This window comes from Chenopodium quinoa, unplaced genomic scaffold, assembly GCF_001683475.1.
Source record: "Chenopodium quinoa cultivar QQ74 unplaced genomic scaffold, ASM168347v1, whole genome shotgun sequence".
NCBI classification, from domain to species: Eukaryota; Viridiplantae; Streptophyta; class Magnoliopsida; order Caryophyllales; family Amaranthaceae; genus Chenopodium; species Chenopodium quinoa.
The window spans coordinates 3377043-3396624 of record NW_018743920.1 but is presented as its reverse complement, the minus strand read 5'-3'; the positions used below and the strand labels follow the sequence as shown (position 1 = coordinate 3396624).

Below are 19582 nucleotides of genomic sequence, written 5' to 3'. Positions count from 1 at the left end.
GATTATAGGTAGGGGGTAGGCCGGCCGGCGATGGAGAGCCGGTATGGCCGGTCATCGAGGTGGGGAAAGCGCTGCTTGTAGGTGAGAGGGTGGTTGGGAGGTAAACTGGTGGAGGGGTTGTGGAAATTGGGGAAAGGATCAAGGGGAAAAGAGAGGGTTAGGGGCGGGGGTTGTCGCTGGTGGGGGAAGGGTGATGGACGCCTACCACCTAGGCGTCGGCCAGGGCTGGGCTGGGGGGCAGCGGTGGCTAGGTTGGTGGTGGTTTATTTATTTATTTATTTATTTATTCAGTTTTTTAATTCTTTATTTAAGTAATTAATTAAATAATATTAATAAGAGCCCATAAGTGACAGCCACGTGGCACAATTAACCTTAATTTCTAACGGAGTTAACGGCGTTAGTCATTAAGGGCATGTTGTGACATTTATGTTAAACTCAGTGGTACATGATATATTAGAAAGTTTTTGGTGGTATATGGTGAATTAAGTTAAAACTCGGTGGTATATAGTGAAAATTCCGTTTTTTATATTGGTAAAAAGTGTCTTATTGAATCAAAGTCTCTCACTAGTTAATGCGGCTCAGATACACGAATAAACTTATTGGTAGTGGGGTGGGTAGGGAAATACCATTCCTAAATCCTAAGTTACCTCTAATGATAATGATCTCACTACCTCTTAATTATGAAAAGATAATCTTATTACTAGATCAAGTACTAATTGATCTTTGTAGTTTAATATGTTTTCCATATCAGATACTTCGTATTAAATATAGTCATGTAAAATTTTATGTACCTTTTATATAAGCTTCTTAAAAAAAAAAAAAACCAAACCAACATATTACACAAATCTACTTGTATTTCTTTGATTTTACTTTGTTAAGATATATAGGTAAATATATATTTTGTTATTATCTTTTATAGTGTATATATAGTTGCCTATTCTATAGCCTGAAGTTACGCCTAATTGAAGGCATTGTACTCTGTATATATTTGACAGTTTTCAATGATAAAGTTTGAGGAATTATTTCTATTATGGTATCAGATTTTTAGGACATTCTCACGATCCTTCTTCTCTTCCGCAAGCGCCCTAACAGTCCATCTCTTCTGCTTTCTTTCTTCTTCTTTTCTTCTTCATCTTCTCAAGACAATTTCTGATCAATTGAAGAATGTAGGTGCTCCGGTATTGGAAAGTCGTCTTGTGATTAGACCTGTTCAATGGATTAGGGGCCCATTTAAAGCCCTGATCCAGCCCTTTTATAAAAGGGTTTTACCCATCCAATATTTAAATGGGGCCACTTTTAAAGGATTATTAAATAATGGACTTTTAAAGGGTTGGGTCTAAGTTAAAAACGGCTGAAATTGGGTAAATCTTATGAGGCTTTTTTTATCCTAATTTTTTCAGTTTCTAAAACTTCCTAACATCAAATTATGATACTTTAAAAATAAAAATTCCCAATTTCCCCCAAATTATGAAGCAAAAAAAAAAAATTATTCGAGCAGACTGAACTTCTACCATTTGCCTCCGGGAAAAATCGCCAGCAAAGTTTTGAAAATCTTTCGAATTCTCTCTCCTAAATCAATGTTTTCTTCAACTCCTTGATTCTCTGGATTAGTAGCAACAGGAATTCCGTTCACTGACGCCGCCGCTGCATTGACGGGAAGAAATCGCCGATGCCGGAGGAAATTCCGGGAAGGAGGAGGAAGGCAAAGGGTTGGGCATGGCGTAGAGAGGAGAGAGAACATTCGAGGGTTTGGAAGAGGTTTGCTACGGCGGAGAGGAAGAGGCGGGGTGAGTTTGAAGGTGAAGGTAGATAGCGCCATTGATGATGAAGAGGTATGAATTTGTGTAGTTATTACTTCCACCGTGTAAAAATGCAAGTCTACCGTTGATATTACGCTTTGTTAAGAGGACACACACCAGAAATATCTTGGATTTTTTTTTTTTTTTTTTGGGGTTAATTTATCCATTCTTTTTTTGGTTTTATATTTCAAAAAATTGTCATGAATATTATAACTTTTCAGCTATCTTCTAGAAATACAACAACTTTTAAATTATTTCGAAATTAAACCACTTTTGACACTAATCTTTTGGGGAATAATTTAGCAGCACAACTTAATTATAATCTATGCAGAGCAGCTTCGAGTTTCATAAGTTTTAAGTGTCTAATTTATGTCAAGAACATTGCTTAGTTACTTGATTGTAACAAATTTATGTCAAGAACATTGCTCAGTTCTCTACTTTTAACTTGTTGGCTAAGGCCCTTTGTAAGGCCCCTTAAAAGCCCTTTATAATTCTCTTATATTGTTTTTACTTCATGGTTGTTGTAGTTTGTTTATACATTTTGAATGGGCCAGGCCGGGCTGGGCTTAATAGCCCATGGACACGCTCGACCCATTTTTTATTAGGCTTGACCTAGTCTGGCCCGGCCATTCATATAAAGCCCGGCCCAGCCCTGACCCGGCCCATTGAATAGGTCTATTTGTGATTCAACTTGTTTCCGGCCTTACTCGAGCCTATAGGGGTGTGGGAACATTGATCCGGCAGAGTGATCCTTTGCCACCATTTTATCAGGCTCGTTCAATGCTCATACTTGAGGAAGCTGGATTGGCAAAGGAGGCTGCCACTGGTTCGGAGTCCGCTATGGTAGCCACCTCGAATTCAGAATTTGATGATGAGTTTTCTCACTCTGCTCACTCGGATCAATCACAAGGCTGTGTGAAAAATTCCGGCAACCGGAAGAATAATAACGACAAGAAATCCAGTGGGGGTCGTCGGGCTCCGTGGCCAGAAGTAGGGCCGTGGTAATGGCGGCCAAAAACAGCAGCAGGCAGGACAGCAGTACGGGCAACAGTGGGGAGATTCAACTCCTTGAGGTAATTTCCCACCTTGGGCTTGGATGTCTCCTTGAGCTATTCCACCTTGCCCTTATCCAACCCAAGGATGGGCTCGTGGTGCAGCAACCCCTAAACAGCAACAACAAGTTGGAATTCTTGGGCCACGTCCTCAACAAGCATTTTTGGCGAATCCGATCCAAATCAGTCCGCTTCCTAGTGTCCTACAAATATCGAAGCGGCAATGCATACCATGTCCCTCAATCCACCCGATCCCTCATGGTATATGGACACCGGAGCTACGTCTCATATGACATCATCAAATGGTAATTTCTTGTCTTAGAGCAATCATAATAGTGGTATCATTGTAGGAAATGGTCATTCAGTTTCGATTCATGGTTATGGTCATACTTGTTTACCGTCCCCTAATCCTCCCTTATCCCTAAATAATGTTCTTCATGCTCCCAAAATTATTAAAATCTTATTTCAATCAAAAAATTCACTAAAGATAACAATATGACTGTTGAATTTGATCATTTTGGGTTTACTGTGAAGGATTTTTAGACGGGGATGCCAATAATGAGGTGTGATAGCCGGGGTGACCTTTATCCTCTTACTACTTCTCTCAACAGTCAAGCTCTCCACTCTACCTTTGCAGCCATCTCTCCTACACTTTAGCATGATCGTTTGGGTCATCCGGATGCTTCTATCTTAGATGCTCTTAGGCTTAATAAAAGCATTGATTGTAATCGTTCTTCTAGTTCTAGTATTTGTCAATCTTGTGTTTTCGGAAAACATATTAAGTTGCCGTTTGTTTCTTCTAGTTCTAGTACTTGTATGCCATTTGATATTATTCATAGTGACCTTTGGACATCACCTATTTTGAGTTGTATGGGACATCGATATTATGTTTTGTTATTCGATGATCATTCTAATTATTTGTGGACTTTTCCGTTGGCTAGAAAATCGGATGTGTGAGAAATTCTTAATATTTAAATCCCACATACTCACTCAATTTGAACGCAATATCAAAAATGTGCAATGTGACAATGGGAGGGAATTTGACAATGGTCCGTTTTGGGATTTTTGTAAAGCTAATGGCATGTCCTTCCGTCTTTCTTGTCCCCATACATCACCTCAAAATGGTAAAGCCGAAAGATAAATTCGATCTATAAATAATATCACTTGTACTCTCCTTGCTCATGCTTCTCTTCCTCCGTCTTTTTGGCATTATGCTTTACAAATGGCTACATATCTTCTTAATATTCTTCCGAGCAAACTTTTGGGAAATCAATCTCCTCTACAAATCCTATACCAAAGGGTTCCCTCATATTCTCACATTAGGGTATTTGGTTGCTTGTGTTATCCCTTGAATCCATCAACCACTATCAACAACTTGCAACCTCGATCTACTCCATGTGTATTTTTGGGCTTTCCTTCTAATCACCGTGGCTACAAGTGTTATGATTTATCATCAAATAAAATTATTGTTTGTCGTCATGTGATTTTTGATGAGCAAGTTTTCCCATTTGCAAAGTTGCATACCCCCTCTCCTAATGACTATGATTTTCTGTGTGATAATATATCTCCGTATACTCTTCACCATATGCAAAATCAGTCACAAATTGTGGACCAAACTCCAATTGGTGGTCTAGATCCCACCAATAATACTCCTCCTCCTTTGAGCCCAGTCAGCCCACATACTCCACCAACTGACCGGACTGAAATAGGTGGCCTAGAACAACTAGGTAGTCCTACCCCATCTCCTAAGACTACTTCTGGCAGCCCACCATCTCCTATGTCTACTTCTCCACAAAGCCCGCTATAATACCCTTCATGATTGCTTTAAAAAGGATTTAATATGCTACTCATACCAACAAGGTGAGTCTTCCTTTTAGGGAGCTCATATGCTAAGATACTTCATAGTTAAGCGTGCTTGGTTGGGAGTAGTCTTGGGATGGGTGACCTCCTGGGAAGTTTTCTCGGGGTGCGCATGGGACAAAATGCGTTGGAAGGACTTGTGTTGGTCTGTGGGGACAATTATTGGCCCTTGATGCACATTTCGTGATAATAGGCCCCTCCCTAATTTATTTGGGGTTAGGGTGTTACAAATGGTATCAGAGCAACCCTGCAACCGCGTACTGATCGTGGGTAATTAATCCTATGTCAGTCGCCTAGCGGGGGAGAATTTTGGGGCCATATGGCCGTATCCAGTTTGGATGTAACACTTTAGCTACCAAGTTGTCATTAGGCACAACAAGGGCATTGTCGTTCTCAAGTGGAGGTGTATGTAATACCCCTCATGATTCCTTTAAAAAGGATTTAATATACTACTCATACCAACAAGGTGCATCTGTTTTTTTAGGGAGCTCATATGCTAAGATATTTCACAGTTAAGCGTGCTTGGCTGGGAGTAGTCTTGGGATGGGTGACCTCCTGGGAAGTTTTCTCGGGGTGCGCATGAGTGAGGACAAAATGCGCTGGAAGCACTTGTGTTGGTCTGTGGGGACAGTTGTTGGCCCTTGATGCGCATTTCGTGACAATAGGCCCCTCCCTAATTTATTTGGGGTCGGGATGTTACACCCACCCACCCACCTCTCCAAGCCCAAATCCTACACCTGTACATGCATCAGTAACCCACCAACCCAAATCTACTTTTATTCTACTAACCATGGTCACCCGAAGTCAAATGGGAATTTATAAGCCAAATAAAAAATATGCCATGCAAGCTTCGGTCTCTCGTTCTCCCTTACCTCATAACGCAGCTGAGGCCCTTCGGGATCCGAATTGGAAAATGGCCATGGATGATGAATATGATGCTCTTATTAAGAATAAGACGTGGGAGTTGGTGCCCCGTCCTCCTGATGTTAATGTTATTCGTTATATGTGGATTTTTGCTCATAAAGAAAAATCTAATGTTGTTTTTGAGAGGCATAAAGCCCGTCTTGTAGGTGATGGAAAAACTCAGCAGGTTGGCATTGATTGTGGCAAAATATTTAGTCCGGTGGTGAAACCGGCTACGATTCGTACAGTTCTTTCTCTTTCTCTTTCAAAAGCATGGCCAATTCATCAATTGGATGTGAAAAATGTTTTTCTTCATGGTGAGCTATAAGAAACAGTGTATATGCATCAACCATTGGGTTATCGGGATCGTCAACATCCGGATTATGTTTGTCTCTTACGTAAGTCATTATATGGTCTTAAGCAGGCTCCTTGTGCTTGGTATAAAAGATTTGCTGATTTTGTTAACTCTCTTGGTTTCACAAATAGCAAATGTGATAATTCTTTGTTTATTTACCGCAAGGGGACTGGTGTAGCTTACATTTTATTATATGTTGATGATATCATACTCACTGTGTAACACCCCAATAATTCTCTCTTTAAAAACCTGTAAATACCTTTAACAATTTGCAAGAGAATTACTGACGTGCTACCGCCACGTGTTCAAACGTTTAGGCTAGTTCAGAATTTAGCAGTGGAAAAACTAACTCAATTATGAATGAGTTTCAAAACCAAAAATCAAAACCAAATTTAGTCTTACAAGTCGGAACCATTAAGGCCCTTATTCAAAACCCAATAAAAGTAGTAAATAAATCAAACCAGAGTTTAATTAAATCCAAACTTTTGAAATGAAATATACTGTGGAAATATCCAACACTCCACTCAAAATCCCACCACCTTGATGCAAGTTCTGATTATGTATAAACCTGTGATTAATCTGCTCCCCAATATTACAAGTGTAAAAATTAGATCATTACAGGGTCATTGAAAGGCGAAGGCCATGACCAAGAAAGACACACAAAAGCACACAATCAGCAACGCTGAGTACATACAAGCTACGAAATATAGCAAAGAGCCCTAGCATGTTACTAAAAATCAATCTGCACACACACAATATAACCAATGACTCGAACACATGACTCAATTGTTAACATTACTAAGACTTCACTAATTAATAATAGATAATTCATTTCATTCATTGATTGGATTAAGCAATAGACCAGGTTGTCCCCCTATGCTCCATTTCGGAACATTAATAAAAGAAAACCCTATGCCTCCTTTCGGAAACATTAATAAACATCCAATGGTAGACGGGTGCGACTCCGTGGCCATAGCTAGTATGAGATCTCATCTAACTCCTTATAATTTTAAAAGTATTTGAAAACAAGAGACTCGTAGATTAGACGGCCTCTGAAAAGTACACGGCTAATACCCCGTGAACCTCAACTCCTATTTGTCAATACTCTAGATGTGCACAAATCCAGAGTTTTATTGCTCATCCTTCTTGCGCTTTACGTGATTTACCAGTTCAAACTTAGTGATGACTCTAATGCAAAATAATACAATCAATCAAACATTAATCACTCAAGCAATTCAAATTTCCAATTCAAGTCTTGATTTATTAGTGACAAACAATATTTATTATTGAGTCCTTTAACTACCTCGGTGTATAAGCACCTCAAGTGCATAAGGCACCTCAAATCCTCGACCTCGTCTTATAAGACTTTAAATCTCCCTTTACTCATTCCATTTCCTTAATCATGAACGAGTAATACAATAATTCATTCCACATATTCACGTACCTTTGCCTCTAAGCTCATCTTGCATGTTAATGCATAAATAATACTTACAAGATAAATAATGCATAAATAATACTTACAAGATAAATTAATACGCATTTCTCATATACGAAACAAAACCAATCATCACATTATTCGCCAATCAAACTTACTACCATACAATTCCAATCAATCTACAAGTTTCCTAACATGATTCTAAGGTTTTCCAAGTCCTTAAACATGCTTCTAAATTCAAGGTTTTCGTATCCTTGTACGTACCTTGAGTACACGAGTTGGTTGGCCACTTTAAAACTATAAATCACCTTCTACGAAGTCCTCTCCTAAACAAAACAACAATAGTTCAATCAATACCCAAACAATATGATTTACAGCAATACTAACTTACTTTAAAACCTCCAAAATTTAATTAAATAGCACTTTGAAACCTTCCCTTTTACTAGAATTAAAAGCTTATGCATAGTTACTTATGTTTCTTTCATAAAAACTTAAAATACCTCTTTATATATGAAATTATAGCATGTTTTAGCTACTAACCAAATCTGAAAATATAGTTTATACGCATCCTTTGCAAATTTAACAACCCATACTTGTAATAATGGGATAATAGCTTAAATATACATGTAGAAACATTAAATCCTATTATTTTTTATACCAAAGCAATAAAATTTAGATTACAAAAAATCTGGAAATTTAATTTGAACTTCAAACTTGATACTTAAAAAAAAAACTATTAACATACATTAATCATAATGGTCATGTAGTGTATTGAAAACTCTAAGAAACATGATTTAGAATGCTTTAAATCCCCAAATCTATATTTTTAATAAATCTGAAAATTTATTTATAACATCAATCCTTCGTTAAAAATCTAAAACTGCCCAAAAATCATATTTAGAGGCTGAATTTGGCCACGAGAGGGTGGTGATCATTACCATAGGTAGTGTGGTTTGATTAAAACGTCGTTTACACACGAAAAACACTATTTTTTAGTAAAAATTGGACGAGTTAGAATCTAAACGTGATTAAAAATAAATTAAGGTCGGAGATCATAAGTTGATTACGGAAAACTGAAAATTTGTTTTTATGCTTAATTAATCATTAAAAATTCAATAGGAACAAAAGCCCCAAATTAATTGATCATTAGAACCCTAAAATCCCAATTTAACTAAATTAAAACCTAGGTTTAAAATTACAAAATCTGAAAATTAAAACAACAATTATAATCTGAAATTATTAGTTTAAAACATCAAAAACATGATTTTGATACTAAATAAACTAATTTCAAGCAATAAAAATCAAAACCCAAAAATCAATTACATAAGCTTTATGAAAATAATAAGAAATAAAGGAGGAAGAAAATAAGACTAACCTTTTTGTGTGGGGGAAAAATTTGGGGATTCATGGGGTATTTATAGGAGAGAATTGTAGGGTAGAATTGGGTCTCATGAAAATAATGGGCCAATTAAATAAACAAATGGGTTAGGCTTTGTTTTTATGATAATGGGTTGTAGGATATAGGTTCATAAAATAATTTAGCTTAAAATAATTTTTGAACCAAATTAATAATTTGAAACTTTTAAAATTAAATTCTGGAAAAATACAAATAAATATTATAAATAAAATAAAATTTCATTTATAAAATATTTTAAAATACGGGGGATTACACACTGTCTCTTCTAATGGTCTCCGAGTGTCTATAATGGGTCTTCTTAGCTCATAATTTGCTATGAAAGATCTTGGTCCTTGGAATTATTTTCTTGTCATTGTAGTGTCTAGACATAAAGGTGGTATGTTTCTTTTACAGCGTAAGTATGCCAAACAAATAATTGACAGGGCGACATGTCATCGTGCAAGTCATCTCATACTCCTGATGACACTAAAGAAAAGGTTAGTGCTACTTCTAGTACTCCTTTTGAGGATCCCACTCTCTATAGGAACCTTGTTGGGGCTCTACAGTATCTTACTTTCACCCGACCGGATATATCTTATGTTGTTCAACAAGTGTGTTTACATATGCATGATCCAAGAGTTGACCATATGCAAGCTCTCAAACGGATAATCCGATATATTCAAGGTACGCTTGATCATGGTCTCCATCTCTATTCCTCTTCCAAATCATCTCTTGTCTCTTACACTGATGCTGATTGGGAAGGTTGCCCGGATACGAGGCGTTCTACCTCTGGAGTATTTCTGGGAGATAATTTGATTTATTGGTCATCTAAGAGACAACCTACCCTATCACGGTCGAGTGCCGAGACCGAGTATAGGGGAGTAGCAAATGTAGTATCCGAGTCGTGTTGGTTACGAAATTTGCTTTTGGAACTACATTGTCCGATTAAAAAGGCTACAATTGTTTATTGTGACAATGCGAGTGCAACTTATTTATCGGGTAATCCGGTGCAACATCAACGTACTAAGATCATTGAGATGGATATTCATTTTGTACGAGAGAAAGTTGCCCGTGGACAAGTTCGAGTTCTACATGTTCCGTCCCGATATCAAATCGTGGATATTTTTACAAAGGGTCTTCCGCGTGTCCTGTTTGAAGATTTTAGGGACAATATCAGTGTTCGTCAACCTCCCGCTTCGACTGCGGGGGTGTTTTAAGATATATATGTAAACATATATTTTGTTATTATCTTTTATAGTGTATATAGGTAGTTGCCTATTCTATAGCCTGAAGTTACGCCTCATTGAAGGCATTGTACTCTGTATATATTTGATAGTTTTCGATGATAAAGTTTGAGGAATTATTTCTATTATACTTCTCCATTTTAAATAATTAACACAATTAAATACAACCAATTGGTTGTTGGTGCAATGGTGATTGGGACTGCACTTGATAGGAAAGACCCGTGTTTGATCCCCCACAACAACAATTGGGGGGAGAATTGAAACCTAACTACTCCAAACTGATCCCCAAGTACGGATTAGCCCAAAGGGTGAACCGGGTGGAAAAAAAAAACATACACACACACAAAATTAAATACAACACTCTTTTTTTTTATACGGTAAGATACCGGGGGGGGTCCCCCACCCTATCACAGAATGGGGGGGGGGTCCCCCACCCTATCACAGAATGGGAGGGGGGGGTGAGGATCGAACCCCCAACCATCCCCCTATCTCCTATGTCCTCTAAATATAGCACACATATCAATTCACTAATTAAGCAAAAAGAATAGAGCAGCTGCAATTTTGCAAAAGACATATATGGGTATCTGAATAGCTTGCCTCATTAGGCCTCCAAAGGTCCAAATTCATATAATATACGACTAGTCCAATTTAGGAAAGCCAAATGCCGATCCTTTTGGGCATCCCTAAAGAAGTCCACTGTCTATGACTAGGCCCAACTGCTAAAAGGCGTTGAGGGTCACTACACACACCAAAAGGTTAATCCAGGGTACGCTCATTGACACCTCTCACAAATTAAGCCATTGCAACCCTGCAGGTCAATGCAAAGTCACCAAGTGAGTTCCCTTACTAATAGACTAACTCCACCCAAGTTACTTGGTAGGTTTTTTACTCCATAGTATTTACACTCCCCAAACTCACTCAATTAATCATATTTGTGTGGATATATAATTGAACATCAAGATTAAAGTATTCCTTACCATAGAAATATATCCTTACCTTATAAAAATAAGTTTCAGGTCTAATAAGTTCAGATCAATTCAGATAAGTTTATATGAGTTATAATAAAGTCCAATAACTTTAATAAGGTCTATTAAGTTCTAATAAGTTCAGTAAGATCTAATAAGTTAAATAAAGTCTAATAAGTTAAATAAGGGCTAATAAGTTACAATAAGTTAAATAAGGGTTAATAAGATACTATAAGTTATAATCAAGTGTAATAATAAGGTCTAATAAGTTTCAATAAGGTCTAATAAGTTTCAATAAGGTCTAATAAGATATAATAAGTTCATTAAGGTCTAATAAGTTCGATAAAGTTTATTAAATTTAACAAGGTATAATAAGTTCAGATAATCTCAAAAAAGTTCATTTAAGTTCAGATAAGTTCAAATCCAACAAGGTGAGGAGAACACACCCTTTTACACCTTAAAAAATCATTTTGTATAGTTTTCTTACAAAACAATTCTCCTAAATATATAAATTGTACACTGTTCATGGGCAAAATCGCTGATCATCCCAAAATTACTTATTAAGTTGTTCTATACCAAAACCACTATTGAAAATAGCGATTTTGGGGTAAAACACTTTTACAATTGATTTTACAAGATTTTACCCCTTTATAAACTACTCCGTCCGTCCCAAAATACGTAAGACGTTGGACTTTTTTCACTATTCATGTATTAGCTTTGACCATAATTTTTTACTAACATAATAAAAATATATTTTATCATAAAATATGTTGTTAGATAGGTATTAATATAATGTTTTATAATATAATTTTAAAAATAATTTTCATTAATATTTAATTATATAAAAATAAAGTCAAATTGATGTATTGACATGTGTGCAATGTTGACTATGTAATGTATTATGGATTTACAGGAGAGAGTGAGTAAATACAGTGTGTTTTATCAAAGTGATAAAACGGTGATTCCTCATTTTACACCTTTGTTACCTGCTTCCATCAAAAAGCATCAGGAGAGCAAATCCAGTGATTAGTGCCAGATCTTTCCAAAACAAACGCTCTCTCTTTCTCTCTCTTTCGTGGGCAAAATTTTTCAAAGCAAACGTTTTTTAACTACTATATACAACCATGATGATTTGATCTTCATTCTAATTCGGACGAATAAAAATGTATCAATGGAGGAAATTCGAGTTCTTTGAAGAAAAATACGGAGGAAAATTCAAGGTACCTGATGAAATTACTGGGGAAATCAAGTGTTGTTCAAGTGGAAGAGGCAAAGTTTCAATTGGATGTGATGATGGGAATGTTAGTATTCTTGATCGAGGTTTTAAGTTCAATTATGCCTTCCAAGCTCACTCTTCTTCCGTCCTTTTTCTTCAACAACTCAAGGTTTTTTTCTTCAAATTCTCTATTTCTTTCTTCATTTTGGATGATTTTGATCTGGGGTTTTGTTCGACTTTGATTTTAATTAGAAATTTGGGATTTTATATGTGATTGACTTGTTATTTCTTGTTGTTTTTAAGTTTAGAAGCTATTGAATTCTGATTCTGGCAATTGGGATTGAAATGCCCTAGAATTTTGGTTGAATTTGATGTGGGATTCTATTTCTACTTCAGTATAGTCTAGAAATTGATTAATTTGGGTTGACTTTGATTTGGGATTTTTATTTTGAGTTTGGATACTATTGAAATGTATGGTGACATGTGGTTGGTCTATTTGGTTCACATTAATCCGTGGATTCCATGTTGTTAGTAATGCAATGGGAAGCTGCCTCTTCGATAATTGGGTAGCAATGGTAACCTTAACGAATTTCTCTAAGTATTAAGAAGTGCTATGCCTTGGAAATTAGGTAAATTTGTTGGAGGTTAGGCAAAAATGGGTTGAACAAAAAATGGCAGATTAGTATTATAGTAAAAAAAAAATTATAGAAAAGGCTATGTGCATTTTGCATAATAATGGAAATGGGGCCTGAAATTTTTGTGTGAGGCATTTTGTTTGCTTTGTGTAAACTGCCAACATGATCCTAAGGAGCTCAATTTCAAAAGGACAGGGGAAGGGATTGAGAAATTTGAGCAAGAATTTCATAACTTGAAGTCTTATTTAGATCATGAGGCGAGTGAGGAGAATTAGAGTTGAGCTCAATCCCTTTATCTGCTCTGGATGAGTGTGAATTTCTAGAACTTATGAAATCACTTTCGAGGCTTGATTAATGAAAGACAAGTATGTTTTCCAGTATTTGCAAGTAGATTCTTATAGAGTTTTAGGATGGATATTGCAATTTTATAGGTGCATCAGGCACCACCATGCTATTTGCTGCTGGAATCCAGGAAAATAATAACGTATAAGTATCTGTATATTTGAGAACTATGTGAGCATCTCATCTGGAAATTATCTTGGTAAATGTTCTACTGGCTCTCAAGCTTAGCTAAACTATATGACTTGCCCAAGTCTTGCTAATTGCTACTATTAATATGGGCATATGGCTTAAGGCTTTGTTTCATCTGGGTGTCATAGAAAGCCCAGTGTTTTACTTTATGCTACAAAAGTACTTCCAAAACTGAATTATGAAAACATGCCTTCAACCAATTGTTTTGAGAGGATTGATACTTTTCATATGAAAGTAGCGGACTGTTGTGTGAGTTGATTGTACTCAGACTGTTGAAACTTTGTTATATGATTTAGTGAAGGTTAAAAAATAGTTCAAATATATGCTTGGTCTCTGTTCAATTCTAGAGGTCTAATGAGTAGTTAAACTTGACACCCCCCCCCCCAACACACACACATACACAAAAAAAAAAAAAGAAAAAAAAAAGAAAGAGAGAGAGAGAGAGAGAGAGTTAAGGAAGTTGCTCTCAGTAACATATTTGTACCTTGATTGTCCTTTGAAATCTTTTGTCAGCTCTGGAAGGATTGACATGTTGCTATTAATTGGTTTTGGCCTTTTGCCCATTGTTTCCTCTCGTAACATTATTCATTGAGTATAGGTCTCCTCCGTTTCAGTTCTCAACCCTGGTGCAGGCTGTGGATAATTGTTATGTCACCTACTTACAGATTGTTATGAATTTTTTTCCCCCTTTTTTTCTATTATACTGGGTGATACTATGTTCGAGACTTCCTCCTTATGAACATGTTATGCCTAACTAAGTATAATGCAACCCTTGGTGGTTCAAAGAGATAAATGTTGAAGCATCATCCTTATAACTATGAGAGAAATTGTTGAGAAAGTAGAAAGTGGCAGTAGAAGGGCTAGGTGGCATACATTTTCTGTGTGTATTTGCCTTCAAAATGAATTAGGGTTGCTAATTCCACCTAATAACAGTAACTATTACTCCATTAGTGGTGGTGATGATTTCCTTTGAGGGTTCATGCTAATTAATGTTTATCCATTCTGTGTTTTACAGCAACGCAATTACCTTCTTACTATTGGCCAAGATGAACAGATCTCTCCACAAGCATCAGCTATGTGCCTGAAAGTTTTTGACCTTGATAAAACACAAATGGAGGGTACAAGCACCAGCACATCAGTTCCTGATTGTGTTCAAATATTACGTATATTTACTAACCAATTTCCTGAAGCAAAAGTAATGTCTTCTATCTTTTGTTTTTTTTTTTTTTTTTTCCGTTTCTTCCTTCCTGTAGGTGCTTCCGTTACTTCTGTTAACTCTATTTTATATTCATTTTCTTGATTGCTGAATTGATTCTGCTGCTGCCTTTGACTGTCGGTATACTTACACATCTTTTTATGCAGATTACATCCTTCTTAGTCCTAGAGGAAGCGCCACCCATTTTACTTATTGCCATTGGATTGGACAATGGCAGCATCTACTGCATCAAGGGGGACATTGCTCGTGAGCGAATTACCCGTTTTACGCTTAGAGTGGAAAATGCTTCAGCAGGTCATGCTGCTATTACAGGACTTGGGTTCAGAAGTGATGGTCCAGACGTTCTTCTATTTGCAGCGACTCCATCTTCTATTAGCTTGTTCAATCTCCAATATCAACCAGCAAAAAGACAAACCTTGGATCAGATTGGGTGTAATACAAAAAGTGTTGCAATGAGTGACCGCTCGGTATGCTATTTTAAATTTCTTTGATATTTGAAAGGTAATTCTCATGCATAATAAATATTTGATAAATGACTTGTGCCAAAAATTTAACTGTAATCAGGAGCTAATTATTGGTCGACCTGAAGCTGTGTATTTTTATGAAGATGATGGACGTGGTCCTTGCTGGGCATTTGAAGGAGACAAGAGATTCCTCGGATGGTTCCGTGGATATCTTTTGTGTGTAATTGCAGATCAAAGAAGTACCAAGAATACATTTAATATATATGACCTGAAGAACCATTTAATAGCACACAGTGCTACAGTTAATGAAGTCTCACACATGCTCTGTGAATGGGGCAACATAATTCTCATCATGGCTGATAAATCAGCCATTTGTGTGGGAGAGAAGGATATGGAAAGCAAGTTAGATGTGCTTTTTAAGAAGAATCTCTATTCTGTAGCTATTAATCTTGTTCAAACTCAGCAAGCTGATGCTGCTGCAACCGCAGAAGTCCTTAGAAAATATGGTGATCACTTATACAGCAAGCAGGAGTATGATGACGCTATGGCTCAGTACATCCACACTATTGGTCACCTTGAACCTTCTTTTGTGATACAGAAATTCCTGGATGCTCAGAGGATCCACAATCTAACCAATTACTTGGAAAATTTACATGAAAAAGGGCTTGCGTCAAAAGATCATACTACTCTCTTATTGAATTGTTACACTAAGCTAAAAGATGTTGATAAGCTGAATTATTTTATTAAAAGCGAGGATGGTGGGGAGCATAAGTTTGATGTAGAGACTGTGATACGAGTCTGTCGTGCTGCTAATTATCACGAACATGCGATGTATGTTGCTAAAAAAGCAGGTAGGCATGAGTTGTACCTGAAGATTCTACTGGAAGATCTTGGTAGATATGATGAAGCCTTACAGTATATTTCAAGCCTTGATCCTAGCCAAGCTGGGTTTACAGTTAAGGAATATGGAAAAATTCTTATAGAGCACAAACCAAGGGAGACCATACTTATACTCCTGAAGCTCTGTACTGAGGATGGAAAACCTGCCAAAAAGGGTACCTTATCCATGTTGCCATCTCCTGTTGATTTTCTCAATATCTTTGTACATCATCCACGATCTTTAATGGATTTTCTTGAGAAATACACTGATAGAGTGAAGGATACACCAGCACAGGTGGAAATTCACAATACCCTGTTGGAATTATATTTATCCTATGACTTGACCTTCCCCTCGATGTCACAGTATAGCTTCAATGGAGATCTTGGTGACAAGGAATCAATATCATCTGGAGTTGGAGCAGTGTCAAAACCTTCATCAAATGGGAAACTATCACTGAGTGACGATGAGAAAAGTCGTGCTATAAGACGTGAGAAAGGATTGCGGTTGCTTAAAAGTGCATGGCCATCTGACCAGGAAAATCCGCTTTATGATGTAGATCTTGCTATAATCCTCTGTGAAATGAATGCATTTAGAGAAGGGCTTTTGTTTCTATATGAGAAAATGAAACTGTACAAGGAGGTGATTGCTTGCTACATGCAGGCCCATGAGCATGAGGGGTTGATTGCATGCTGTAAGAGGCTTGGAGATTCAGGTAAGGGTGGAGATCCCGCTCTTTGGGCTGACGTATTAAAATACTTTGGTGAACTTGGAGAAGATTGCTCCAGAGAAGTTAAAGAGGTCTTGAAATATATTGAGAGGGATGACATTTTACCACCTATTGTTGTACTTCAAACATTGTCCCAGAATCCATGCCTCACTCTATCTGTAATTAAGGATTATATCGCTCGGAAACTTGAACAGGAGTCGAAGCTGATTGAAGAGGACAGGCTGGCCGTTGAAAAGTATCAGGTAAGCTTTTGCCAGTTTTCTAGCCTTGTGTTTATGCAAATAGTTATGTACTTTCCTACCAATTTTAATGGTGGATGTTACATGACCATAATTATTTTTTTGGGTAGCCTTTTCTGGTAATCTATGCCAAAGAAAGTAGCATTGTGTGATTTGTATAGATAAAAATATTTCAGACAGCTGCTTTAAGTGATGAAATTTCTTTTTTGATCAGTATGTAGCTGTGGTATGTGGATATAGTAATGAAGATGCATTTATGTCATATATGGTATCTCTCCTGTTCAACAGACTATGACATATTTAGTAACATTGCAAAATTGCATCTCTTTAGGTAAAAACACATTGATGTCCTTGGTTCATGGTTGCTTCAGGATATAAAATGCTCAGAAGTTCTTTTATTTTTTCCCTACTGTTGAAGCAAGCTAATTTTTTTTTCCGGATGTTACACGAAGTATATCGTGTAATTGATGTTCCACGAAAGAAGAATTTGAACAATGTGGGATTTATGATTTTGCAGGAGGACACATCAGCAATGAGGAAAGAAATTGAGGATCTGAGGACAAATGCAAGAATCTTTCAGCTCAGCAAGTGTACTAAATGCACTTACACTCTTGATCTTCCAGCAGTCCATTTTATGTGTATGCACTCTTATCATCTGCATTGCCTTGGTGACAATGAAAAGGAGTGTCCCGAGTGTGCTCCCGAGTACATGTCTGTGCTGGAAATGAAGAGAAGCTTGGAACAGAACTCAAAAGACCAAGATCATTTCTTTCAGAAAGTTAGGAACTCCAAAGATGGATTCTCTGTTATTGCTGATTATTTTGGAAAAGGAATAATCAGCAAGACAAAACCCAATGAAGATTCTTCTTCCGACAGTGGCTTTTGAGGGTCTAATTATCTAAGTATTTGTCCAGGTTTCTTATGTTCCCAACTAATTACCCCGTATCAGTGGATTACGGATTATATTGATGAGTTATAGACTGTGTGGCAGTAACAACTAACAAGGCTGGATCTGGGGCCAAAGTTGTGATTATCTTAGTTTGCCAACATCTTGACCCAGATTATCTAGGAGTTACTGCATTTATAATTGCATTATTTAAGATGCTCCTCACCAGTTGCACGATGATTGTTTGGTTTTGTGAAGGATCCTACTCGGGAACACTTTGTTTGATATTTGAGATGCTTATATATTTGCGCAAGTTTTGAAATAATGGTAGGTAGCAGCTCCATCTTAGAATTTTCTCCTGTAGATGAGGCTGAAAACTGAGGAATTTTATATAATCATAAAAGGAATATCTGATTCCCTGATGATGCTTCTTGTTCAGTGTATGTATTATATTGTTCACTCTGTTCATTGTATGTATTATATTGTTCACTCTGTATTATATTGTTCACTCTGTTCATTTTCCTGATTATTTTTTGCTTTTTACGTACCACTAATATTATGATAGATGATTCCCAATTGCTGCTTCAGTGGAAAAATGTTTTTGTATCTCATACTTTTGTTCCACCTTTAGATGAATAGATGCTTCATTTTCGTAAAATGACAATAATTCGCAAAGCCTGTTGCTTTGATGATTTGAATCAGTGAGATACAGGTTTGTTGACTCAGAATTGCTCGATTGCATTGATCTTTCACATTAAGGCTACTATTGCACCCTTCTACTGTCAATTGCTTTGGCTCCTGTATACTCTTTCCTTTTCTTGCTCTATCTCCTTCTCTCCCTAAATTCGCTCTTTGGACCAATGTCTCTTCTCTGCAGCAATTTTTATTCAGAAGCTCATCCGCATCAGGATTGGCAAGCTCTATCGAGACAGAATCCACATCTTAAATCTTAAGTGTAGTGGTTGAAGGATCTAATGGGAAGGTCTGCATCAACTGAAACTGTATGTACTGGTTCTTTTGACCCATGCCACATTGAAGTGGTGAATTTTCCTCCTTAATCCTTGCTGAGTTACTGCCTGCATTCAATTTGTTGCCATTTGCCAAGTTACAATTACAACATGCTATCATTGTCTATCTGTATTGCAAGTTGCAATGCCAATGGTCTTTTTTAACAGATAATAAACCAATCTATCCTCAAATATAAGAATCAAATCTAGTCATTATCAAATCCACACTTACATTAAACAATAACATAAAATCACAACCATAGACCATGCAACTTTTTACACTGTATGAGATGCTACCTACAAGTTTGGACAATTTCATCCATACCAATATATAACTTTTAAAAGTACATCATTCGTCTCAAATTCGCTGTTTCATTTGCTTAATGATAGTGTCCATTGTTCAAGAGTCAACCTTGACATAAAATCTTTAATCACACATTGATTAAAGTATATAAAATTAAAATTTAAAAAACCCACATCTAAACAACATACTTTGTAATCAATCTTTATCCATTATTGTACTTTTTACAACATTTTTTTTAAAAGTTTTACAAATATAACAACATACGAGTACTACGAATTCATTTAGGAAATAAACATTTACCGCACTTTCTTCCATATTCATTTCACTTCACCTTATTTTTGCTTAACTGTAATTATTTTCACTGAACTTAAATTATTGTTTACTGATTTTTACTGAACTGAAATTATTTTTACTAAATTGAAATTATTTTTGCTGAATTGAACTTATTTTTACGGAACTGAAATTAAT

The 19582-nt window shown here is 36.6% G+C and overlaps 2 protein-coding genes and 1 long non-coding RNA gene across 4 annotated transcripts in view; 2 read left to right on the top strand and 1 right to left on the bottom strand.

The window, feature by feature from the left end:
* The first annotated feature begins 917 nt into the window (after positions 1 to 917).
* Positions 918 to 3748, top strand: LOC110687967. The gene is made up of 2 exons (XR_002504489.1): positions 918 to 3156; positions 3386 to 3748. It is a non-coding gene; the product is annotated as an uncharacterized LOC110687967 (long non-coding RNA).
* Positions 3749 to 11979: 8231 nt separating this feature from the next.
* Positions 11980 to 18276, top strand: LOC110687962 (vacuolar protein-sorting-associated protein 11 homolog). Of its 2 annotated transcripts, none has more exons than XM_021864619.1 (5): positions 11980 to 12394; positions 14407 to 14586; positions 14754 to 15074; positions 15172 to 16920; positions 17438 to 18276. In XM_021864619.1, the coding sequence occupies exons 1-5, from the start codon at positions 12173 to 12175 to the stop codon at positions 17801 to 17803; spliced, it is 2838 nt and encodes a 945-aa protein (XP_021720311.1). In that variant the 5' UTR covers positions 11980 to 12172; the 3' UTR covers positions 17804 to 18276. The 2 variants fall into 2 exon arrangements, with proteins under 2 accessions (XP_021720311.1, XP_021720310.1); XM_021864618.1 differs by having other exon boundaries at positions 17435 to 18276.
* Positions 18277 to 18404: 128 nt separating this feature from the next.
* Positions 18405 to 19582, bottom strand: part of LOC110687964 (E3 ubiquitin-protein ligase MARCH8-like) — a 16627-nt gene continuing 15449 nt past the window's right edge. The window contains exon 9 of the transcript XR_002504488.1: positions 18405 to 18879. The gene's annotated coding sequence lies outside the window, so the exon portion shown is untranslated. The remainder of the gene's footprint in view (positions 18880 to 19582) is intronic.